General features: G+C 45.7%; 1 protein-coding gene across 4 annotated transcripts; it reads left to right on the top strand.

The window, feature by feature from the left end:
• Positions 1-1,271: 1,271 nt before the first annotated feature.
• Positions 1,272-7,842, top strand: LOC125454578 (insulinoma-associated protein 1b-like). 4 transcript variants are annotated; one of them, XM_048535491.2, is made up of 2 exons: positions 1,272-1,447; positions 6,308-7,842. In XM_048535491.2, the coding sequence occupies exon 2, from the start codon at positions 6,318-6,320 to the stop codon at positions 7,737-7,739; it is 1,422 nt and encodes a 473-aa protein (XP_048391448.2). In that variant the 5' UTR covers positions 1,272-1,447; positions 6,308-6,317; the 3' UTR covers positions 7,740-7,842. The 4 variants fall into 4 exon arrangements, with proteins under 4 accessions (XP_048391448.2, XP_048391446.2, XP_048391444.2 ...); XM_048535489.2 differs by lacking the exon at positions 1,272-1,447 and adding an exon at positions 3,876-4,057; XM_048535487.2 differs by lacking the exon at positions 1,272-1,447 and adding an exon at positions 4,083-5,169.
• Positions 7,843-19,823: the final 11,981 nt, after the last annotated feature.

The raw sequence follows: 19,823 nt of genomic DNA, 5'->3' as shown, positions 1-19,823 counted from the left end.
TTCTCCAACTTTTCTGCTTTTAAATTCTGTTTATTAATTCGGAGACATGGGTGGTGTTGTGGTGACGGGGATCGATCTGTACCCTGGCAGGTGGTGGAATTTGAATTCAGTAAATATCTGGAATTGAGTCTAATGATGACGGTGAAACAGTTGTTCATTGTGGGGAAACTCCATCTTGTTCACCAATGTCCTTCAGGGAAGGAAAATGCCATCCTTACCTGGTCTGGCCTACATGTGACTCCGGGCCCACCGCCATGTGGGTGACCCTTAGACTGTCCTCTGGGCAAATGTTGACCTGGGCAGGGAGGGCACACACATGCCGTAAATGAACAGAAAGTGAAATTTAAAACTCGCCGAACAGGTGTCACTGATTAAAAGCCCATCCGTTTCACAGAGTGACCTTCCTAACAGTAGCGGCCGGTGTAAAACCCGGTTGTTTTACATTTAGACAATAGCTGCCCGTACAATTTTTTACAATCCATTAGTGGCTATGACTTCCCAGCCCACGCCATGTTTTGCCTTTTATCACTTGCTGAATCTTGAAGTGGGACAAGCGATACCCCATTTCCCGTCGGCATGAACATTCAGCTAAAACGCCTGCGAGTTGGAGGCTTCATTCGAGATGACACGTGGTGTTTTAGGAACAGTTCGAAAAGGATCCCGCCAGTTTCAGATTTCCCAAATGTGAACGTTGCTTTATTGCTTTTTTAAAAGAATTAACAAATCTGCAGTTTCCACCATTTTTACAATGAAATAGCACTGCCTTTTCGGGAATATGTCGTAGAAAACGAGCTGCGGGTCGTCTTTACACTTCATTCTGGGAGGGGTGGTCACCCACCTGGGCATTACTCAGAACTAGGTAGAGAGAATATTCCCGACGGAATAAAAGTTTCGCTTTGAAATGGGAGGTGTATGTGTAATCAACCAGTACCGTTACATTTTGTACATGTATCGATAAATATTAGAAGCGCACAGGCGGCTGAGGTAATTGTTCTAGTGATGCATGTGGAAAGGCCTCTGGCAGATGTAGGTCTTCCTGCTGGAATCGGTGTGTGGCTCTCCAGTCCCCCCCCCCCCGTGTGTGTGTGTGTCACTGGGCTGTGTGCACACGGCTGGTGGTGATAAGGCAAGTCCGGGTGTGTACTTTACCAAAAGGAGCCTTAAGCCACATAGCAACCTGCAGCTGTATGTTAATGAGCCCGTGTGTGTGCGCGCAATGAGCCGCCTGACAACCCAAGCGAGGTTTGCAGCACCGTCTCTGGCCAGTCACGCCCCTGGAGAAAACCAAAATCCCCCTCCAGAAACGGACAGCAAAACACAAACGAGAGGAAAATCCCCACGCGGCGCCAACAGTTTCACGGAGACGTGTAGATTTTCGGTCCAATGATTTGTTCAAAACGCACGGAGCGAACCACCTCAACAAGTAATCAATCAATCATCGTCCAAGGTATGGAGCAGGAAAATAAAGTTTCAGATTAGAGTTTTCTCGGGAAACCTGAAATGTGATGAAAAGTCGCCTGATTAGGCTGCATTCGTCTCTATTAATTCTCAAAGTATGTCTCCCCCACTCCCCCCATGGTTTTTAAACCACTTTGGATTCCCCAAGCTTTTGTTCCAGGAAGAACACTGTCCGAGCAGATTGCATTGAGAGGTGGGTGTTGATTTCAAAGGCAAGGCAGTCATTGGAAGTTGCAAAGAACACGCACCTGTGCAGAAGATTTAATATTCCCATCAACTAAACACCCAAAGTGGAGGATTTTCCACTTTTAAATCCGGTTCCAACCAAGAGGCAGATGTCCCAGCGCGAACATGGTCCGCACTGTAACTGAACGAGCTCAATTCAATCCGGCTTTAAAATCTGGGGGTTTATTTTTGCCTCCAAGACTTTGCCCATTACGAATTAAAACGCCACCAACAGTTCTGAGGAAGGGTCACTGGACCCGAAACGTTAACTCTGCTTTCTCTCCACAGATGCTGCCAGACCTGCTGAGTTTTTCCGGCAATTTCTGTTTTTGTTTCGGGGAGGCAATGATCGGTAGATATTGTTGCTAGCCTGTTAATCCAGAGACCCAGATAACGTCCTGGGCATGTGGGTTCAAATCCCGCCAGGGCATTCGGTGAAATTTGAATTTAATGAAAATCTGGAATTATTAAAACTCCTGACACGATGCATTGACTGTTGGGGAAAATACCCATATGGTTCACTAATGTGGGGAAGAAAACTGCCATTCTTACCTGATCTTGATTACATGTGACTCCAGGCGCACAGTGGTTGACTTTTAAGTGCTCTCTGGGCAATTAGAGATGGGCAATAATGCTGGTCCATCTAAGCAATGCCCTCATCCCATGAAGGAATAAAATAAAGTGAACACTTCCAGCATCTTTCTAGTTTTTTTTAATATGTCGGTTGCTTCCTCGCGGCTAAATTGTACCGGGGAGGTGGGAGGATACTAAACTGAAGTTAAATTGTCCTTACTCTTATAAGGGTTTAGGTACACTTTTACTCAGCAGAATAAAACACAAGCACTGTGGTTTAAAATGTGTTAACATCTGACATGAACGTCACAAGTTGGAAATATTTCGTATTTGTCCCATCTTTATCAGACTTGAGAGAGAAGGGGAACCCCTGAATATTGTCAAGAATTCAATCAAAACAACGAGAGCGGTCCTCTGTTTAATGAACGTCAAGTGGACAATGCACGCTTTGGTTTCAGCTAACCAATGTTTTATTTCTGGTTCTTTTTTCCGCCCCGTTCGCCGCAGCGTAAATCCCTGCAAGATTCGGATTTGCTGTCTGTGCAATTATCTTAATTTGTCCAGCAGCTTTATGCTAATATCCTCTCCACAATAGCCAGTCGTTCGCGTGCTTTTGGTGTGCTTTTCAGACTCCTGGTCAAAAGGGAGATGAAAGAAAAATCATGTCAACAGCAACGGGCCCAGCCAAAAACAACCAGGAGATACACTCCCTACACCATTCAATTATTCGGCACGACAAAAAAAACGACACATCTCCACATCTTTTATGCACCTTCCCCACTCCCACCCCCCGCCCCCCCCCCCCCCGACCCCGTATTTTCTGTCCTTTGGCAGGAGCGCTCGCTGAGTGGAGGATCATTTAGCGTGTTTTATTTGCCCGGGAACAAAATAAGCGCAGCCGAGGCTAACGATTTCCACATAGATTTTTGTTTTTGTTTTAACTGTGAAGGGACGCCGCTTTAGAAATTCTGATAGAAAACTAAAGGCAGTCGCGGAATTAGAAGGCGGAACCGACACCCCGTACCCCCTGACAGAAACGTCAAACTTTTCCTTAAAGAACCGTGGATGCTGTAAATAAAAAAAACACAAGAACGCGAATTGCTGCCAGACTTGCTGAGGATTTTCTCCACCCCACCCCCCACCCCCCAGCAATTGCTGCTTTTGTTTCAACGTTTATTTTTGCTTCACCTGTGGCAGAGGCGCGGGGGATTGTCCTGCAGTGTTTCAAAATAAAATCGTGTCAAAGACACAACTGAGGAAATCTAACAACGAGAGAGAAAGCACAAATCACGGCTGTTGGTGAATGTGGCAGTCCTCCAGAAAAAGGTTAAGCATTAACCTTCTAATAAAAAGATGCATAACGGGCGGAAAGTTGGTGAATTATGCATTTATTTTTATTTATGTTGTCATTTTTATGAGTGATACCGGGGTGAGTTGAATTGCGGGAGGATGTGAAGATGACCCCCCCCCCTTTCATCAGGATTCCTACCCCGTTGTTTTGGGCTCGTGTTGAAATGGCCCGAGGGTTAATTTCATTCACAAAAGCCCCGGGCGGGCCAGGGAGGTTGGGGGGGTCGGTGGTAAGGTTGTGGAAAAGAAGCTGTCTTTTCTCTCTCTCTCTGCGTACTGCTGCCTTCCAGACACCAGCCCTCCCTCGGTTCCCGCCGCAGTGTCTCCCCGCTGATGCTGATTGACGGCTCCAGTTGGCAGAGCTCCCGCTGCCAGCGAAGACTCACAAAGAGCGGACGCGTGTCGGGCCCGAGAGGGGAGGAGTCGGACGTGTGGCAGCCGCCCCCGTGGGGTACAGTAACACACTTACATCCAAAACGAGCAACCCATGCTCATAGATAGGCTCACCGCTGCTCAGCCCTTACCCTCCGCGGCCCGTCACGGAGACAATATTCACCTGACAGAGGGAAGGGCGTGTGTGTGTGTGTGTGAGAGAGAGAGTGAAGAATGTTTGTGTACGTGTGAGGATAACGTGTGCTGGGGGGTGGTAATGTTCGTGTATATGTGTGTGTGAGGATAATGTATGTTGGGGGGTAATGTTCGTGTATGTGTATGTGTGAGGATAATGTGTGTGTGTGGGGGGTAATGTTCCTGCATGTGCGAGATGTGTGTGTGTGAGAGAGAGAGAGAGAGAGAGAGAGCAGTGTACCTGTGTATGAGAGGATAATGTTTGTAATTGTGGGGTGGTGGAATTGAGGGATGGTGTGGAGGAGGGGGAAGTGTGTGTGTGTGTGAGATAATGGGGGTAATGTTTGTGACTGTGAGTGGTTTGATTGTAGTTGTGGGATTTGTGTATATGTACTAGGGCAGTGTGTGTCTGTGCAGGGGCGCGAGGAGAGATTATAAACTCCGCTGGGAACAGTCTCAAACAGCAATACTTCTGCTGGGAGTGGGGGGCACGAATCTTGTCATTCGCCCGGAATTATCAAGTTTGAGATATAATCGAGCTTCTCGTCGGAACGATGGAAGCTTAAAACGTTCCCAACAGAGAAATAGCAGACTTGAAGATAGAGTCTTCGGTGCGAGATCTGTAACTTAGCAGGGACTCCTCTACCTCATCTTGCCCCCGTCCCCCTCTCCTCCCTCCCTCCACAAACACAGATTTCTCTTTAACCTGCGAGTTTTAGGATATCCTCCACCCTTTTCACTGCCTCAATCACCAAATTACCGACAGGGAGAGGCACAGGGAGGCCTTTTTGGAATGGAGCAGCCTGTCAGAAATAAGATCTCCATTGGGAATTCTTTAAAAAAAATACATCTCGGGTGGGACTATGCAAATATAAAATTATAGTTTAAACGGGACTGGGGGATGTGTTACAGTGGAATATTGGGCCTTGTTCAATGATTTATTTGAGGAGCGAATACACTGGTGGACTATCTGAAGGAATACGGTTCTCCTCTGATGTGAGTGGGGCCGCCTCGGGCCCTTAGGATTTGATGTGTGGGGCTTGGAGAGAGTAATTTCCACTCGCACTGTATATGTATTTGGTGTATGTCTCTCGCGGGGAGCCCTGAATTTATATCGGTGAATTGATGTCTGTATGTTTCTCCGCATGAGCCCGTTTATGTCTGCGCTTGTTGTGGCTCTGATTCTCTGCGTGCTCGTGTTTGTCTCTTCCCGTCTTATCGCGAGTCTGTGTGTGTAAGTCCACCTGTGTCACTCTGAGTGTATCCAAGTCCCTGTGTGCGGGCGGCTCTCTCTGAGTCTGTCTATAGGTGTGTCTGAGTCTCTGTGTATCTTTGAATCTGTGTCTCTCTCTGGTGAGTCCGTGTGTCTTGTCTTTGAGCCTGTGTCTCTCTCTGAGTGTGTGTGTGTGTGTGTGTGTGTGTGTATGTCACTGAGTCTGTCTCTGAGTTTGTGTGCCTGAGTTTGTCTGGCTCTCCGCCCGAGTCTGTGTCTCGCTCTCGCAGTCTGTCTCTATGCCTTCTCTCTGCATCTCTGTCTTTTCCACCACCCCCCACCCCCCCCCTCCGCCACCACTCCATCCCCACAACCTTCCATCTCCATCAGATCTGCTTGCTGATAGTGGAAAACGGGGTGTGTTTGGGTTTGATGAGGGGGGGGGGGTTGCTGACAAGTAGATAGCCTCGGCCTTCCATTGGCTGCGCTCCAGCATTTCACGCTCATGATTGGCTGAGGGAGGCCACTCGGTCAGCGGGGGTTTGAGGTGGGGAGGAGTGGGGTGGGGGCGTCTGGTGGCAGTGAGGAGACTGGGAGCGGTCCCGGCCTTAAAGGGAGCGAGGGCAGGGGGACACAGAGAGAGAGGGAGAAACGGCGGCGGCAGCAGCCGGGGGTGGGGGGGTTGGGTGGGTAGGGAGGGAGGGAGGGAGGGAAGGAAGGAAGGAGGGGGCTGGCGAGATGCCATTCACTCACCGGGCATCACCCTCCACATAAAGAGAAAGCCGCAGCCCAGTGCAGCTGTTTATATCTGACCCTGGCACTCACCCGTTTTATTTATTTCTTTTAAAAATAAGTGCCTTTAATTCTATTTATTGTTTTAGTATTGTTATTTCTTCGGTCCACCCCCCTCCCCCCCCCCAGCCTCCCAAAGATGCCGAGAGGATTCCTGGTGAAAAGGAGCAGGAAATCGACCCTGGTCTCTTACCGGATCCGCTCAGAAGATGCAGCCGAGCCGCCGCCGGTGCTGGAGACATTCCCGGTCCCCGCCTCCGGTTCCCCCCGGGGGTTGTCCGGCGGGGGCCCGGCTTGGCCGCCCGACGAGGATCATGCGCCCCCGCCGCCGCCGCCGCCGGTGGCGAGCCCGGTGCGGCCGGTGAGCCGGGAGCACGGCCCCCGCTTCCTGAGCCTGGCGTCGCCGGTGGGCGGCGAGTCTTTCCCGAAGCCGGCGGCTCCGTTCGCCGGCGCCTTGGACCGGGCGCTGCTGCTGGGGCCGGCCGACGGGAAGCTGGCCTCGGCGTACGGGTCAGCGCCGGGTCGCCCGGCGGCTCCTCCTCACCACCACATCACCAACAACAACAGATGCAGCGGGGGCGGTAGCGCCGGTCAGACCAGGGGCAGCCAGGTCGCGAAAGCGGCCGCCCCGAAGAAAGCCAAAGCCATTAGGAAACTCAACTTCGAAGATGAGGTGACAACCTCCCCGGTGCTGGGCTTGAAGATTAAAGAGGGTCCGGTGGAGGCTAAGCCCAGGTCGGGGGTATCCGGTGGTGGGTTTGGTGGCGTTGGTGGAGGAGGAGGAGGAGGGAAGCCCCTGGGGGAGTTTATCTGCCAGCTGTGCAAGGAGGAATACATCGACCCGTTCTCCCTGGCCCAGCACAAGTGCTCCCGGATCGTCAGGGTGGAGTACCGGTGCCCGGAATGCGACAAGGTCTTCAGCTGCCCCGCCAACCTGGCATCGCACCGGCGCTGGCACAAACCCCGGGGCCAGACCCCGAGCGCGGCCGGCGGTCACCCCCTCGCCTCCAGTGCCAGCAACACTAAAGGGGACCCCGGTAAACCAAGCCCCGGGGAACCCCCAGCCAAGGAGCTGAGGTCAGAGGCCGGAGACCGAGATACCCCGAGCCCCGGCTCGGCTCCCTCCGAGTCCGGTTCCGAGGACGGTCTCTACGAGTGTCACCGGTGTGGCAAGAAATTCCGGCGCCAGGCTTACCTGCGGAAACACCTCGCGGCTCACCCCGGGGACGCCTCGTCCTACCCCCCGTTCCCCGGTAGCGCTGCTGCCGCTGGAGGAGGAGGAGGAGGGGGGGAAGCGCCCGAGAAGAAGCTCCCAGCGCCCGGCCAAGTCTCCAAACCCGGCTCCGAGTACCAGCCGTGCCAACTGTGCGGCGAGAACTTCCCCGGCAAGACCAGCCAAGAGCGCCACCTCCGCCCGCACGCTCCCGAGGTGTTCCCTTGCAAGTACTGCCCGGCCACTTTCTACAGCTCTCCGGGACTCACCAGACACATTAATAAGTGCCACCCATCAGAAAACAGGCAAGTGATCCTTCTCCAAATGCCAGTGCGCCCTGCCTGTTAGAAAAGGAAGGGAGGAAGAGGGAGAGACGGGGGTGACAAACCGTGCCTTTCTTAGTTGCTAATTACCAACAACCAGAGAGGGGGAGAGAGAGAGAGAGAAAAAGTCGAACCAACTTTGCTGTTCTTTTTGAAATGCTAACGCCTTTTCCGCATACCTTCATCTCACAGACTGCACCTTTCAGTCGAAACAATAACAGCTTTAATGTAGCTTTGTGATATGCTGGACACTTGGAGATTGTTTCAATTGTCTTGAACAAAGCAGTAATTAGAACGTTCCTTTAGATTAGCCACAAATGCCTTGGATTACTGATCCGAATGTTTCACCACAATGATGTAAATGCCTTAATTTTTCGAAGCTTTCCACGTTTTTACCTTCAATGGGTTTGTTGCATATAATTTTACTGTCTGAATATGTGTATTGATTGCTAAATGAATACATTTTATAATTTATTCGTTTTATTTATTTATTATAAAAAGTTATTGTGATAATATTGCATTCTTTCGTTATCTATTTTGATGTTGCGTCTGTTTGGTTCAGTAACTTATGACGTTCCGTTTTTCGTAAATTTCAAACCGAACTTGATTTTGTGAACATACATGTAGGTTTTCTTTGCTCATTTTAAACACCATCGTTTCTGCTCCCCCCCTCCCATCATCCACTCGTGTGAAGCTGACGACTGCTCTTAAATTAAATGCAATCCCTTTTTCTACACAACTTATTTTCTTAACTGTTAGCTTTTATATAGTGGTTCCAAATGTATGTTCCCGACTGTGTTTGTTACTGGATATTTACATATATTAAAATACATATAAACTATCCGTGGCCTCGTGTCTATCGTTTATTCCCGTTTGCAAACCGATTCAGTTATACAGGGAGGATACAGGTGTTCTCTCACCACTGGGTGTGTGCGTATTCGTTCCGGAAATATGTTTGGTTCCTATCTATCGATTAGGTCTGTATGGCGCTGTTCAATACAAAAGTACGTATTATTTTGAGAGAGATGTATAAACACCGCTTGCTGTTTTAAAATCACACTTTTTGAAAAGAAAGTTTGTTTAAAAAACACTTCATGGTAAAAAAAAGTTGTAAAAATAGTTCGCAATTTAAAATGTTAACGTTAGTTGTAGTAACCTGCTACACACGACTACAGAGCTGGAATCAGAACTCAGAGACAACTGGTGGGGTTAGAACCACAGAGAGGGCTAACATTTAACAGCGTCATTCTGACATGTCGGGCTAACGCGAACGGACACTGCAGAAATACTCTCATCTTGAAGTCACAGTCGAGAGGGACTTGCCCAAGGTGCAGCACTCGCTTTACACTCACTGTCACCTTAAAATGGTCTGGCGGAATCTATGGCGACAGAAACAAAGGCGGCTTCGGCCGAGAAAGAAAGAGACAGGATCAACCGGAAACTTGAAAAGCGATTCTCTCTCCACAGATGCTGCCAGACGTACTGTGCGGTAATTCTTGAAATGGTCTTGCCGGCCGACGGGAAGCTGGCCGGATTCACCAATATTTTGGTGTATTTTCCCTCACTAGCTTAGTTCCGTTTACAAATACTTCATGTTTCTCTTAGACATTGGCGGGTAAGGTTTTTAGAATGAAGAGTTTCTTTCATACAACGGTACGGTAAAAAATATAACTCGTGTAAACAAACTAAATTTTCAAAATGATCAAAATCGAGTGGGAGTGGGTTGATGCTTTTGTGAGGAACATTGATGTGGTAACTTAATAGTGATAAGGCACATTTTAGAAGTGGAATTACATTTCTTTACATGTGCCTGTTCAAAACCAAACATAGACTTGTCCTTCCCTTCATTTCTTAAGCTTCGAATACCGTAGAACTACCTACACTATACAGATATACAATCCTTATTCCTAAAGAACAAAACAGTGAAGCTTGAAACCACTGACAATGTTTTAAACAGTCAGATACACGAGGCAATTCATTGATTTATTAATACTCTGAATCATGCGGCCTAAGCATCTCCAATTTTAATTCCCTTTGGATTGCAGTTGCTTTTACAATGTGGAGCATGTAGGCCGCGTCTAGAGCATCTCTGGGGAAGGCAAACGTAGATACCTGACAGCATTTTCTCACCGGGACTAGGAAATAACACGGTTAGGCAAGTAATCCCGGAAGGAGTTATTGTAAAATGCGTGATTTTTCCTTTTCTTAAAAAAAGTAGGAACTTTACCTGCCGTGAAAGTTTCTTAAATGTCACGTCAAAATTTATAATGCAAGGTTTGAAATCCTGAAGCAATAGACCGGAATTGCTGGAGAGAAACCCAGAAGGTCTAACAGCATCTGTGGCGAGAGAAACAGAGTTAAGATTTCGCCTCCAGTGACCCTTCTTCAGAAACGCTGTGTTCATCAGCAGAGGTTCAGAACGATCTTTGTTCAATGTTGTGACTCCATCATTAAGCCAATGCATTGGATCACTGATAACAAAGTGTGGAGCTGGATGAACACAGCGGGCCAAGCAGCATCTCAGGAGCACAAAAGCTGACGTTTCGGGCCTAGACCCTTCATCAGAGAGCTCGGTCACTGGTGTTTCAGTTGATTGTACATAGTTCAAAGGAATTGTTTGGTCTAGGAACTTAACATCCCATAATACAATCGCCAACGCCTAAAAATATTTACACTAAAAGGTATACAAACTTAGCACCTTTTGGCATCTTGGCTTTGCTAATGACATTTTGTGCCTGCCTTGTGGGATTCCTAATTCTGTTGTTTTGGCTGATGTGATTTAATGGAGAATCTCCATTAACTGGGTCGGAAATTGTCCCCTAAGCCTACCCTGCTATTGATAACACATGTACACGGATGAGTGATGTACAGGGTAGTCGGTCAGGGAGGAGGTCATTTCTGACGCTGGGGTCTAAAATAGTTTGATAATCTTCGAAAGGATTTAGTGACTGGGATCTGGAATATTCCGAAGACGCTGTGCACTTATTTCGGTACATCTTCGGACGGTTCGGTGGCCACAGGCCACTTCATAGAATTTAGCGCATTCGGATACAACTGACAGATGAAAACACATCTAATTTTATTTTCAACTGAGCCCGCCGTTCTCAAGCAATTTTGCGAAGGGCATTTGAATTAAATAGTAGTCGCTGGTTTGGCGAGCTTTTAGATCAGAAAGAAATATCAGTAACTCGCTACAAAATATGATTGGAGTCAAACCACTTGTTTGACTTTAGATTTAGCAACTTCGCTGGATGAAGCATTTAGTTTTCTAAATGACAATTAAACTTGCCGCAGGATGGACAGCTACGAAAACAATGGGTTGGGGGGGGGGGGCAATGGATTTTCTTTCTGTGTGTGGTAAGGATTAGGAATGTTAAAGAGGGATTTCCTTCAGGCTGACGGCATTTTGAGGGAAATCCACATGTTGAAGTTCATTGGTCATTTCTAGTTAAATGATGGTCACGCTCTAAAAGGGGTTCCCCCCCCCCCATACGTTTGCAACATTTCCCTTCCATCAGTTCATAATGTCTTCACTGATGAAAGAAAATCTCCCCATTGGGAAAGGGAGTCCGTCACTGCACTATTGTTTTGCTGCTCTCCATGTGGGAAAGGTTTTCATTTCTCATCATTGAGGATAAATAACAATGTGATCACACACACACACACATATACACACACACATATACACACACACATATACACACGCATATATACACACATACACACAGACACACGTTCATATACACACACACGTACATGTACACATACATACACACTCGCACACACAGACACACACATACACGAGCTACTCTTTACTTTCAATACATGTCAGTGGCAGTCTAAAGAAAATGATTTTTAAAAGTCTTGACGCTCCTCCTACCCTGCCCATGATTACCGGGAAGATTAATGCAGGTAATTTGCAATATGAGCTCTCGAGTCAGTTCTCCCTTTGATTTGCATGCTGGCTCCTAATGCAGCCAGACAGAAAAAACCGGTGACAACAAACTGCATTTTAACTGGAAACAATCTATGAACGCAACAAAGCTCGAATTATCCTGTTCTGCAGATTTTGCTGCAAATATACATTTCCCTTCAACAGATGGCCATTTCCTGGGCCCCAGTAAAGTACATAGATTTTCATCATTTAGCAATACCCGCTATGTTTAAAGTTTCACAGCAGAGATGAGAAATGACGCTGGGCAGAGCCAGCATCAATCCGGGGGTAATTCGAGTGTCCTGGATAGCCTCGTGGAAACAAGTAAACATCTTTCAGTGTCTCAGGGAGCAGGAGTGGGAAGGAGAGGTTTGCAGCAACATATGAGGCTGATGTAGGACCTTCATGACATTGACATAAGGGGCAAGTCAAATGGAAGCTAATCGTTCACATACAACGTCTCTCTTCCCGTTCGTCCACTGCTCGACGTTTCAATGCTTCTGGGGCTGATTGAGTTGGTTTGCTTCCCCGACTTGATTGAATAATCCCATCATTTCGAGTCTATTTTGCAACAAAAGGAAAGATTTTAACATAATCACGGTGACACTGTCCAGTATATGACTAAACCCAAGGCAATCCCTTTTACTTGACATTTTATGGGCAGAAATCAAGTTAGAACTCATCTTCAAACACAAGATTGAAATCACCAAAGAGCTATTCATTTTTAAATCGACCACTGCTGGCACGGAAGTTTAGTTTGTGGGATATGGTGTCTCTTTCCCGATGTCAGTCAGATAAATCAAAAACTCATTTGTCTTTAACGATTAGTGTTAAAGACGAACGACATTCGTGAGGTTCGGGAGCTGTGATAATATTTAATTACATCACGCCTGTTGCGTTCGCTTTTATTTCAGTCGCCATGTCCTTCGTATACCTTATTGTGTTTAGTGTATTTTTGAACGCAGAACCGCTGGGTGAAGGCAACCGCACTTTAAGTCGATTCCGATATTTCATTCAATTTCTCATTCTATTTGCAAAGTAATTCTCAATGAAATAATATGGGAATTACAGAATGCATGAATTTTTGTTTCATTGAGAATTACTTTCCAGCTGATAACATGCTGCCTCTCTCTCTCTCCACCAAGTTTTTTGTTGGGGGGTGGTGTGTTGGGGGGGGGGGGGTGGTGGCTGGTGGTGGGGCGTTTCAGCCCAATTCCGGGCCAGGGTCACAGAATTGCACTGCGGTTTTCCCCAGTCCCACGGGATTGCAAACAGCACAATGCCATACCTAACAGGTTTGTTAAATGTTGTCCAACACGCCGTCCATTGGGAATGCACTTTAAAGCAGGTTAGGTGAGGTAAAAGCAGACTGGTCCTCAGCCCCAAATACTCCGTCTTTAGAGACAACTTCTCTAAGTTGAAGCAGCGAGTTGATCAACCCGAGGCTGGTGTAGCGGAGCAGGAATTCTATTTTGGCATGACCCAGGGTGGAGTGGCGCAGCTTAGAATATTTGAGCAGCTGTTGCATTACCTCGATTGAACGTTATAAACTGGAGGATGTTACATGTCTTGGTTTAACCACAGAGATTGCTGGAGAAACTCAGCAGGTATGCCCACCTCTGTGCAGGGAAAACAAAGTCAACGTTTCGACTTTTTTTTAGCCTTGCTCTTAGTATAGAGGCCAGTTTCAGCTTCATTGCACCCATTTTACAGTTTTATCCTCTCACCGCCATTAACAACCTCTGTTTTTCAGCATTGCTGTTCCTCTGCCTCTGGGAAAATTATATATACATAAAATTATCAACACCTTTCAGTTCTGAAAAAGTTATCTCATACTCGAAACGTTAACTCTATTTCTCTCTGCACAGATGCTGCCAGACCTGCTGAGTTTTTCCAGCAATTTCTTTGCGTTTGTTTCAGATTTCCACTGCATTTTTATTCGGCGTTTCTCAGGAAGGCTTTGCTGTTCTTTAGTCTAACTGTATATTGTCTAATAGACCCAAGTCCCGGGAAAAGATCAGATACAGATTTCTGAAGAAGGGACTAGGCCCGAAACATCAGCCTTCCTGCTCCTCTGATGCTGTTTGGCCTGCTGTGTTCATCCAGCTCTGCACCTTGTTATCTCAGATAGATACAATCCTGATCCTTGGAATCAACAAGAGTTAGGAGCAAAACCACCGAATTCGTGACCGAACAAACTAAATCTCTTTCCAAAAACAAACAAATAAATGAGGATGTTGGAGATCAGAAATTGCTGGAAAAGCGGAGCAGCGTCTGTGGGTAGTGAAACAGGGTTAACGTTTCAGGTCCAGTCACCCTTCCCCAAAACTCAAAACTTCTGCTGAGCTTTTCCAGCAATGTATCTGTTTTTATTTCTGATTTACGCATCTGCAGTTTCTTTGGTTTTTATTCTATTTTAAAATTAAATTCCCCATTTATCACGTGATCTTAGGTTGTGGCCTCTGTTGGGAAGCCTTTACATGGAGGCTGCCTTATGGTTGAGGCTGCATTGAAGGGTTTAGGAAGTTTCATGTGAGGCAACTGGGGTAGTGATAAACAAGATATTGAAAAGTATAGTTATAGCGCACCGGGGCACTTTTTCAAGACAAGAGGAAAAAAGGGAACATGTTCAATCAATGCGATTACAAAAAAAACTCAGTATTTTTTATTGCATCAAGCGGCGAAAGGTTCGAGCAGTCTCTGGGTGGATTAGTGCAACGTACGTCTCGAAGCCAAGCTTTGAATTAGTACAAATGGATTTCAGCTTCAAACCGATATTACACCGTGTAGAGCTGGAGCCTGTGGTCAGAGTGACACTTGGTGAAGCTAAATGCAATTCCCTGGCGGCGATGCTCTCGCTCAGTTTGACAACGGCAACGCGGAAGTCAAAACTTGCTACCAATACGGCTGTGCCTCACACAAGGCTTTTGCTCGCTTTTATACTCTCCGGGAACGCTGTGAATCCCGCTTGGCTTCTAGTAAATCTGCACCAAGAACAGACGCTTTCCAGTTCCCAAGCTCATCTTTTTTTAAAAACAGGTTTAAACATTGGGAGCAAGTGTACGGTTAAAAAGAAAATGCAGACAGGAACCAGGAAAATGAGACAGAGCTGCAGCATCAAATAGATTTGTTCAAGACCCAGCGAGGGTGGGTGCGATGAAATAGATCTGCCGAAGTGCCCCCTTTTTCTGCATTTTGTTGACACGTTTTCAAAAACATTGGTTCATGAATTTACAACATTCTCACGTCGACAGGTATTTCCGCACTCATTGCAGTTACCAACTCAGAGCTGGGCCGAGGCTAGCGGAGGGAGGAAGGGAGGGAGAGGGGGTCAGAGTGCCTGTCTGTCAGCTTTCCCCTCTAGCGGGGGCCAGGGAGAAGGAGAGTCCACTGGCACCACGGGGGCGCTGCATCGTGACCCTGGGCAATGCTGTTTAGGTTTTAATAAGTTCCCGATCACTTTCTATCAGTTTCCGTTAACCATTGGGTTGCGTTTTGTGTTACAGTTCCCCTTACACGGGCTGTCTAACCAATTGAGGGGTTGTTTTTAGAGGGGTAGAAAATCACTCCCGCCCACCCATCGCTTCGGTCAGCGTTACGGTGAATCGGAACTTTCCAAAATCCCAGCCAAAGACCATCAAGAGAATCGCCGCAGTCAGTAATATTGCCTCACGTCGGCGGAGCAACAGCGCTTCGTAATTCGTCCTGCAATTTCAGTACAGTCCCATTTGAAACTTAAAGAAAATGAAGTGTTGGTGCCGGGGTAGGGTAACAAGAGAAGTTAAAATTTTATAGGAAATAAAATTAACAGCCAAAAAGCAGAAAAGTGCAGGAGCCATGAGACTGCGAGATGCAATACAGAAATAAAAGGTTGGAACGTTATTATTTATAATTACTTTTATTTTTAAACATAAATATTTTAAACTTAATAATATATTTTTCCTAGTGAAGTTCTTACTTTTCAATTTCTAAGGAAACCGCATCAGCAAAGTACACCCTTAATAACAAAACAGGGGTAAACGTGATGATCACATGAAAAAAGAATTGAGAACTGAAAACGTTATCAAAATTCGACATGTCCAATAGACTTGGGCTGATCAGTTCCTTATGAGTTTCGTTAAAGCAAGGCACTTCCACAGCAACACTGGGCTGGAGACGCGTTGTTCCCTCCTTGTGTTTGCATGAAATTACTGGATAGAGAAACTTTCCCAACCCGCCAGTACCAATCCGTCCTGAGGAAGGGTCACTAGACCCGAAACGTTAACTGTTTTCTCCTTCACAGATGCTGCCAGACCTGCTGAGCTTTTCCACCAACTTTGTTTTCATTCCAACCCAGTCTAGGATCTGGTTACAATGTACATTTGAAAGGACTAGCAGCGTAAGTCACAGGTGACCGCCCCACAGGAGGGATCGTGCCGCCTTAATACCTCCCAATTGCTCCAGCATTAACCAAATAGCAACTCTTTATTCAAAACTTTCTCACCGTGCCTACCGGGCAGATTTTGACTTGCTTTCTGAGGGCTCAACTTCGCATTTAAAATGATACGAGCCTGTGTCGAATGCTCCACATTGAAGAGCGACAGAATGGCTTGGCACTTAGCTTCTCATAGAACGGGTCCCGCAAATTGGCTAACCATTAATTTAAACGATGGCAGGCCCTAGTAGTTTTGCTTAAATTCTAAATTAATTATGAAGCTAAATACACTTTCAGTGTTGCACTAAATATAGTGAAAATATTATGTCTATATGTTTTCGCAAACCGATCATGACTTATTTCATCAAACTGATAAGCTCTCTCAGGGTCGATAAAGTGTGTAATTTCCCGGCTATATTTCAATAAGACTACAAATTGTGACTGGGGAAGTAGCATGGCTTACATCAGAAATTTCGTTCTTTCAAATTCATTGATATGCCCTCTGGTCAGCGGGAGTCAATTTTCACGTATCGATGTACTTCGAGTAAACCTCTTCACTGACCAAAAGGTAAATGTAAATTTCTTCTGGCTTGACCAAAAGGTAAATGTAAATTTCTTCTGGCTTAGATTACGTGGTCACCAGAGGTTCAGGAAGGAGCTCAGCACCAATGTCTCTCTCCTTATGTGCAGCCATGCAGGAACTGCGAACATGCTACATTTGGGATTATCATGTCACACACACATGCATTCCCTTTAGAATGACTGCATGACACAGCGTAACAAATGGACGGCACGAGCGGGAACATTGCTCACCAACACCTTCTCTGAGTATTTAGGAATGGGCAATAAATACTCATTGCGAGTGCGACACTCCATCCCATGAGCATATAAAAAATCCTGCATACTCACACAGCTTTAGTGACTAAAAGTTTTCTAAAAACAGTGGAACTTAGACCATGAATATTACTTTCTTTAATATTCTTTAAACAAATTATTGTTTATTGGCCACTCTTCCGTTTTAATTCCTCTTTGGCCACAGAAGTCACATGACACCAGGTTACAGTCCAACAGTTTTATTTGAAATCGCAAACTTTTGGAGCGCAGCCCCTTCGTCAGGTGCAGTAAGAGAGAACGCAGAGGCAGAATTTAAAGGCAGGGAGATCAAAAGACTAGACAATTGGTGTGAGTGGAGTGTCAGATAATAAGTCTCTGCAGGTAACCAAGAATGTTAGAAGGTAAGAAAAGTGTCAACAGCTAAAAAAATAGTGATAACCTACAATCTGATTAATTGAGGCAGAACGATAATTACAAAATATTAGAAATCAGGTGGTACTGGAGACGAACCAAATGCCTGGAATAACATGATAGGTAAGGAACTGCATACCACAGGTCTTATCAAAGTAAGATGTCATCCAAATCTGTACAAACTAATTAAGGTAGAGATCATAACAAATTATCAAAGTGATGTTGTTAAAATGGCACAGCAAGGAAGATTTTAAAGATACAGAAATGTCGCAGGGTTCATTTGAACTCAATAAAATATCTGGAATTAAGAATTTAATGATGACCATGAACCCATTGTTGATTGTCAGAAAAGCCCATCTGGGTCACTAATGCCCTCACGGGAAGGAAACTGCCATCGTGACCTGGTCGGGCCTACATTTGACTCCAAGCCCACAGCAATGTGGTTGACTCTGAACTGCCCTCTGGGCAATTAGGGATAGGCAATAAATGTTGTCTAGCCAGCAACACCTTCATCCCATTAATGAATAAAAAAATGCAGTGTGACATGAACCCACGATCATGGTTGAGGCTGCCTTCATCAGTACGGAACTTAGCTATCAGTTTCTGCTCGGCGATTCTGTGCTGTTGTGTATCTCACAGGCCACCTTGGAGGATTGTTGCAACAATTGCTGGATAGGAATATTCAGTGGTTGAGGAGATTCAGTCTCTGATCTTTGGGTAAGCATCATCCAAGGTGGCCTTCAAGATGCACCACACCGCAGAATTGCCAAGCAGAAACTGATAGCCAATTTCTGTACCCATGAAGATGGCCTCAACCATGATCTTGGGTTCATGTTGCACTACATGTGTTCCTGACCACACTTCTATATCTGTAAAGTTGTCCTTACTGTCCTGTTTTGTCACTGTCACCTTGATAAATTGTTATGACTCTCTACCCTAACTAGTTTGTATAGTTTTGGATTATGTTATGATGTTGGTTTGACCCTTGGCATATAACTCATACCTATCATGTTATTCCAGTTGATTGGTTTCTAGCATCACCTTATTTTTAATTTTTTTGTACTTACTTTTCTACTTAATTTAATTGGATTATTGGTCATTCCTTCACTTGTTATTCCGCTGTTTCCACTTTACTCACTGTCAAATACTTCAGATCATGTGCAGAGACTTATTTGGTGATCTCTCTGCCCATACATTCTACATTTTGTATGCTTCTCTCCCACTTCACCTGAGGAAAGGGCTACACTCCAAAAACTTGTGATTTCAGATAAAGCTGTTGGCTATAATCTGATGTTGTGAGACTTCTGACTTTGTCCAACCCAATCCAACATCGGCACCTCTGCAGTCCTGTGCTGTTTCCCCCATGATGAAGGATGAGTAATGTCGTTCCACTTTTCAAGAAAAGTGGTAGAGATGAACCAGGAAAGTACAGACCAGTGAGTCTCATGTCAATGGTAGGAATAGTATTAGGGAAAATTCTGTAGAGAAATATAGTCCATTTGGAAAAACATGGGTTAATTAGGGATAGTCAGCATGGCTTTGTTAGAGGGATGTAAAACCTAACTTGCTACAATTTTTCAAAAACGTGATCATGTGTGTGGATGAGGCAAGTTAATGTTATTTATATGGATTTTAGCAAAGCCTTTGACAAGGTACACAGAGACTGAGAGAAGGTTAAAGCATATGGAATTCAGGGAAACTTGGCAAGATAGAGTAGAAACTGGCTTAGTAACAAGGGCACTAAGGATAGTTGTAGAAGGCTATTCTGGTGACTGGAGGCTGCTGTCCAGCAGTGTATCACGACAATTAGTACTGGGCTTGTTATTGTTAGTTATATACAAAATTATATAATGAAAATGTGGGAGAAATGTTAAACAAGTTTGCAGATGACACCAAAATTGGTGGAGTGGTTAATAGTGAAAATAGTTGTAGGTTACAGGAAGATATAGGTGGGTTGTGGAGATGGGTAGAGCAGCAGCAGATGGTATTTTCACCCTCAAATACAGTGAGGCACTTTGAAAGAAAAAACAAGATGGAGCATTTAATGAATGACAGGACACTGGGTAGCTCAGAGGAACCTTGGGTAATTATTCACAGATTCCTGAAGTTGGCAGAGCATGTAAAGAGGATAATTAAGGCAGCAAACAGGATACTTGCTTTCATCAGTGGCACTGCATACAAGAGCAAGGAGGTCATGCTAGAATTGTACAGAGCGTAGGTAGACCACAGCAGAGTCATGTGCATAGTTCTGATCACCTTACACTACAGGATGTGATAGCACAAGAGGGAATACATCAGGATATTGCCTGCGATGGAGCAATTGAACTATAAGGACAAACAAGACAGCCTTGGATTGCTTTCTTTAGAGCAGAGAAAGCTGAGGGGGGATATTATTAAGGTGTATAAGATTATGAGGGATCTGTGAAGGATGCATAGGGAGCATGAACGGGCATAGTTTAGGGTAAGGGTCAGGAGATTCAGCGGGAATTTGAGAGAAAAAAAATAATTCACTCAGA

The sequence above is a fragment of the Stegostoma tigrinum genome, chromosome 9 (genome assembly GCF_030684315.1).
Source record: "Stegostoma tigrinum isolate sSteTig4 chromosome 9, sSteTig4.hap1, whole genome shotgun sequence".
Lineage (NCBI taxonomy): Eukaryota > Metazoa > Chordata > Chondrichthyes > Orectolobiformes > Stegostomatidae > Stegostoma > Stegostoma tigrinum.
The sequence above is the reverse complement of the archived record's forward strand: the minus strand, read 5'-3'. Positions and strand labels throughout refer to the sequence as shown.

What these genes read in the sequence shown, in the direction of transcription:
- LOC125454578 (XM_048535491.2), top strand. Translation starts at nt 6,318, where the DNA reads ATGCCGAGAGGATTCCTGGTGAAAAGGAGCAGGAAATCGACCCTGGTC.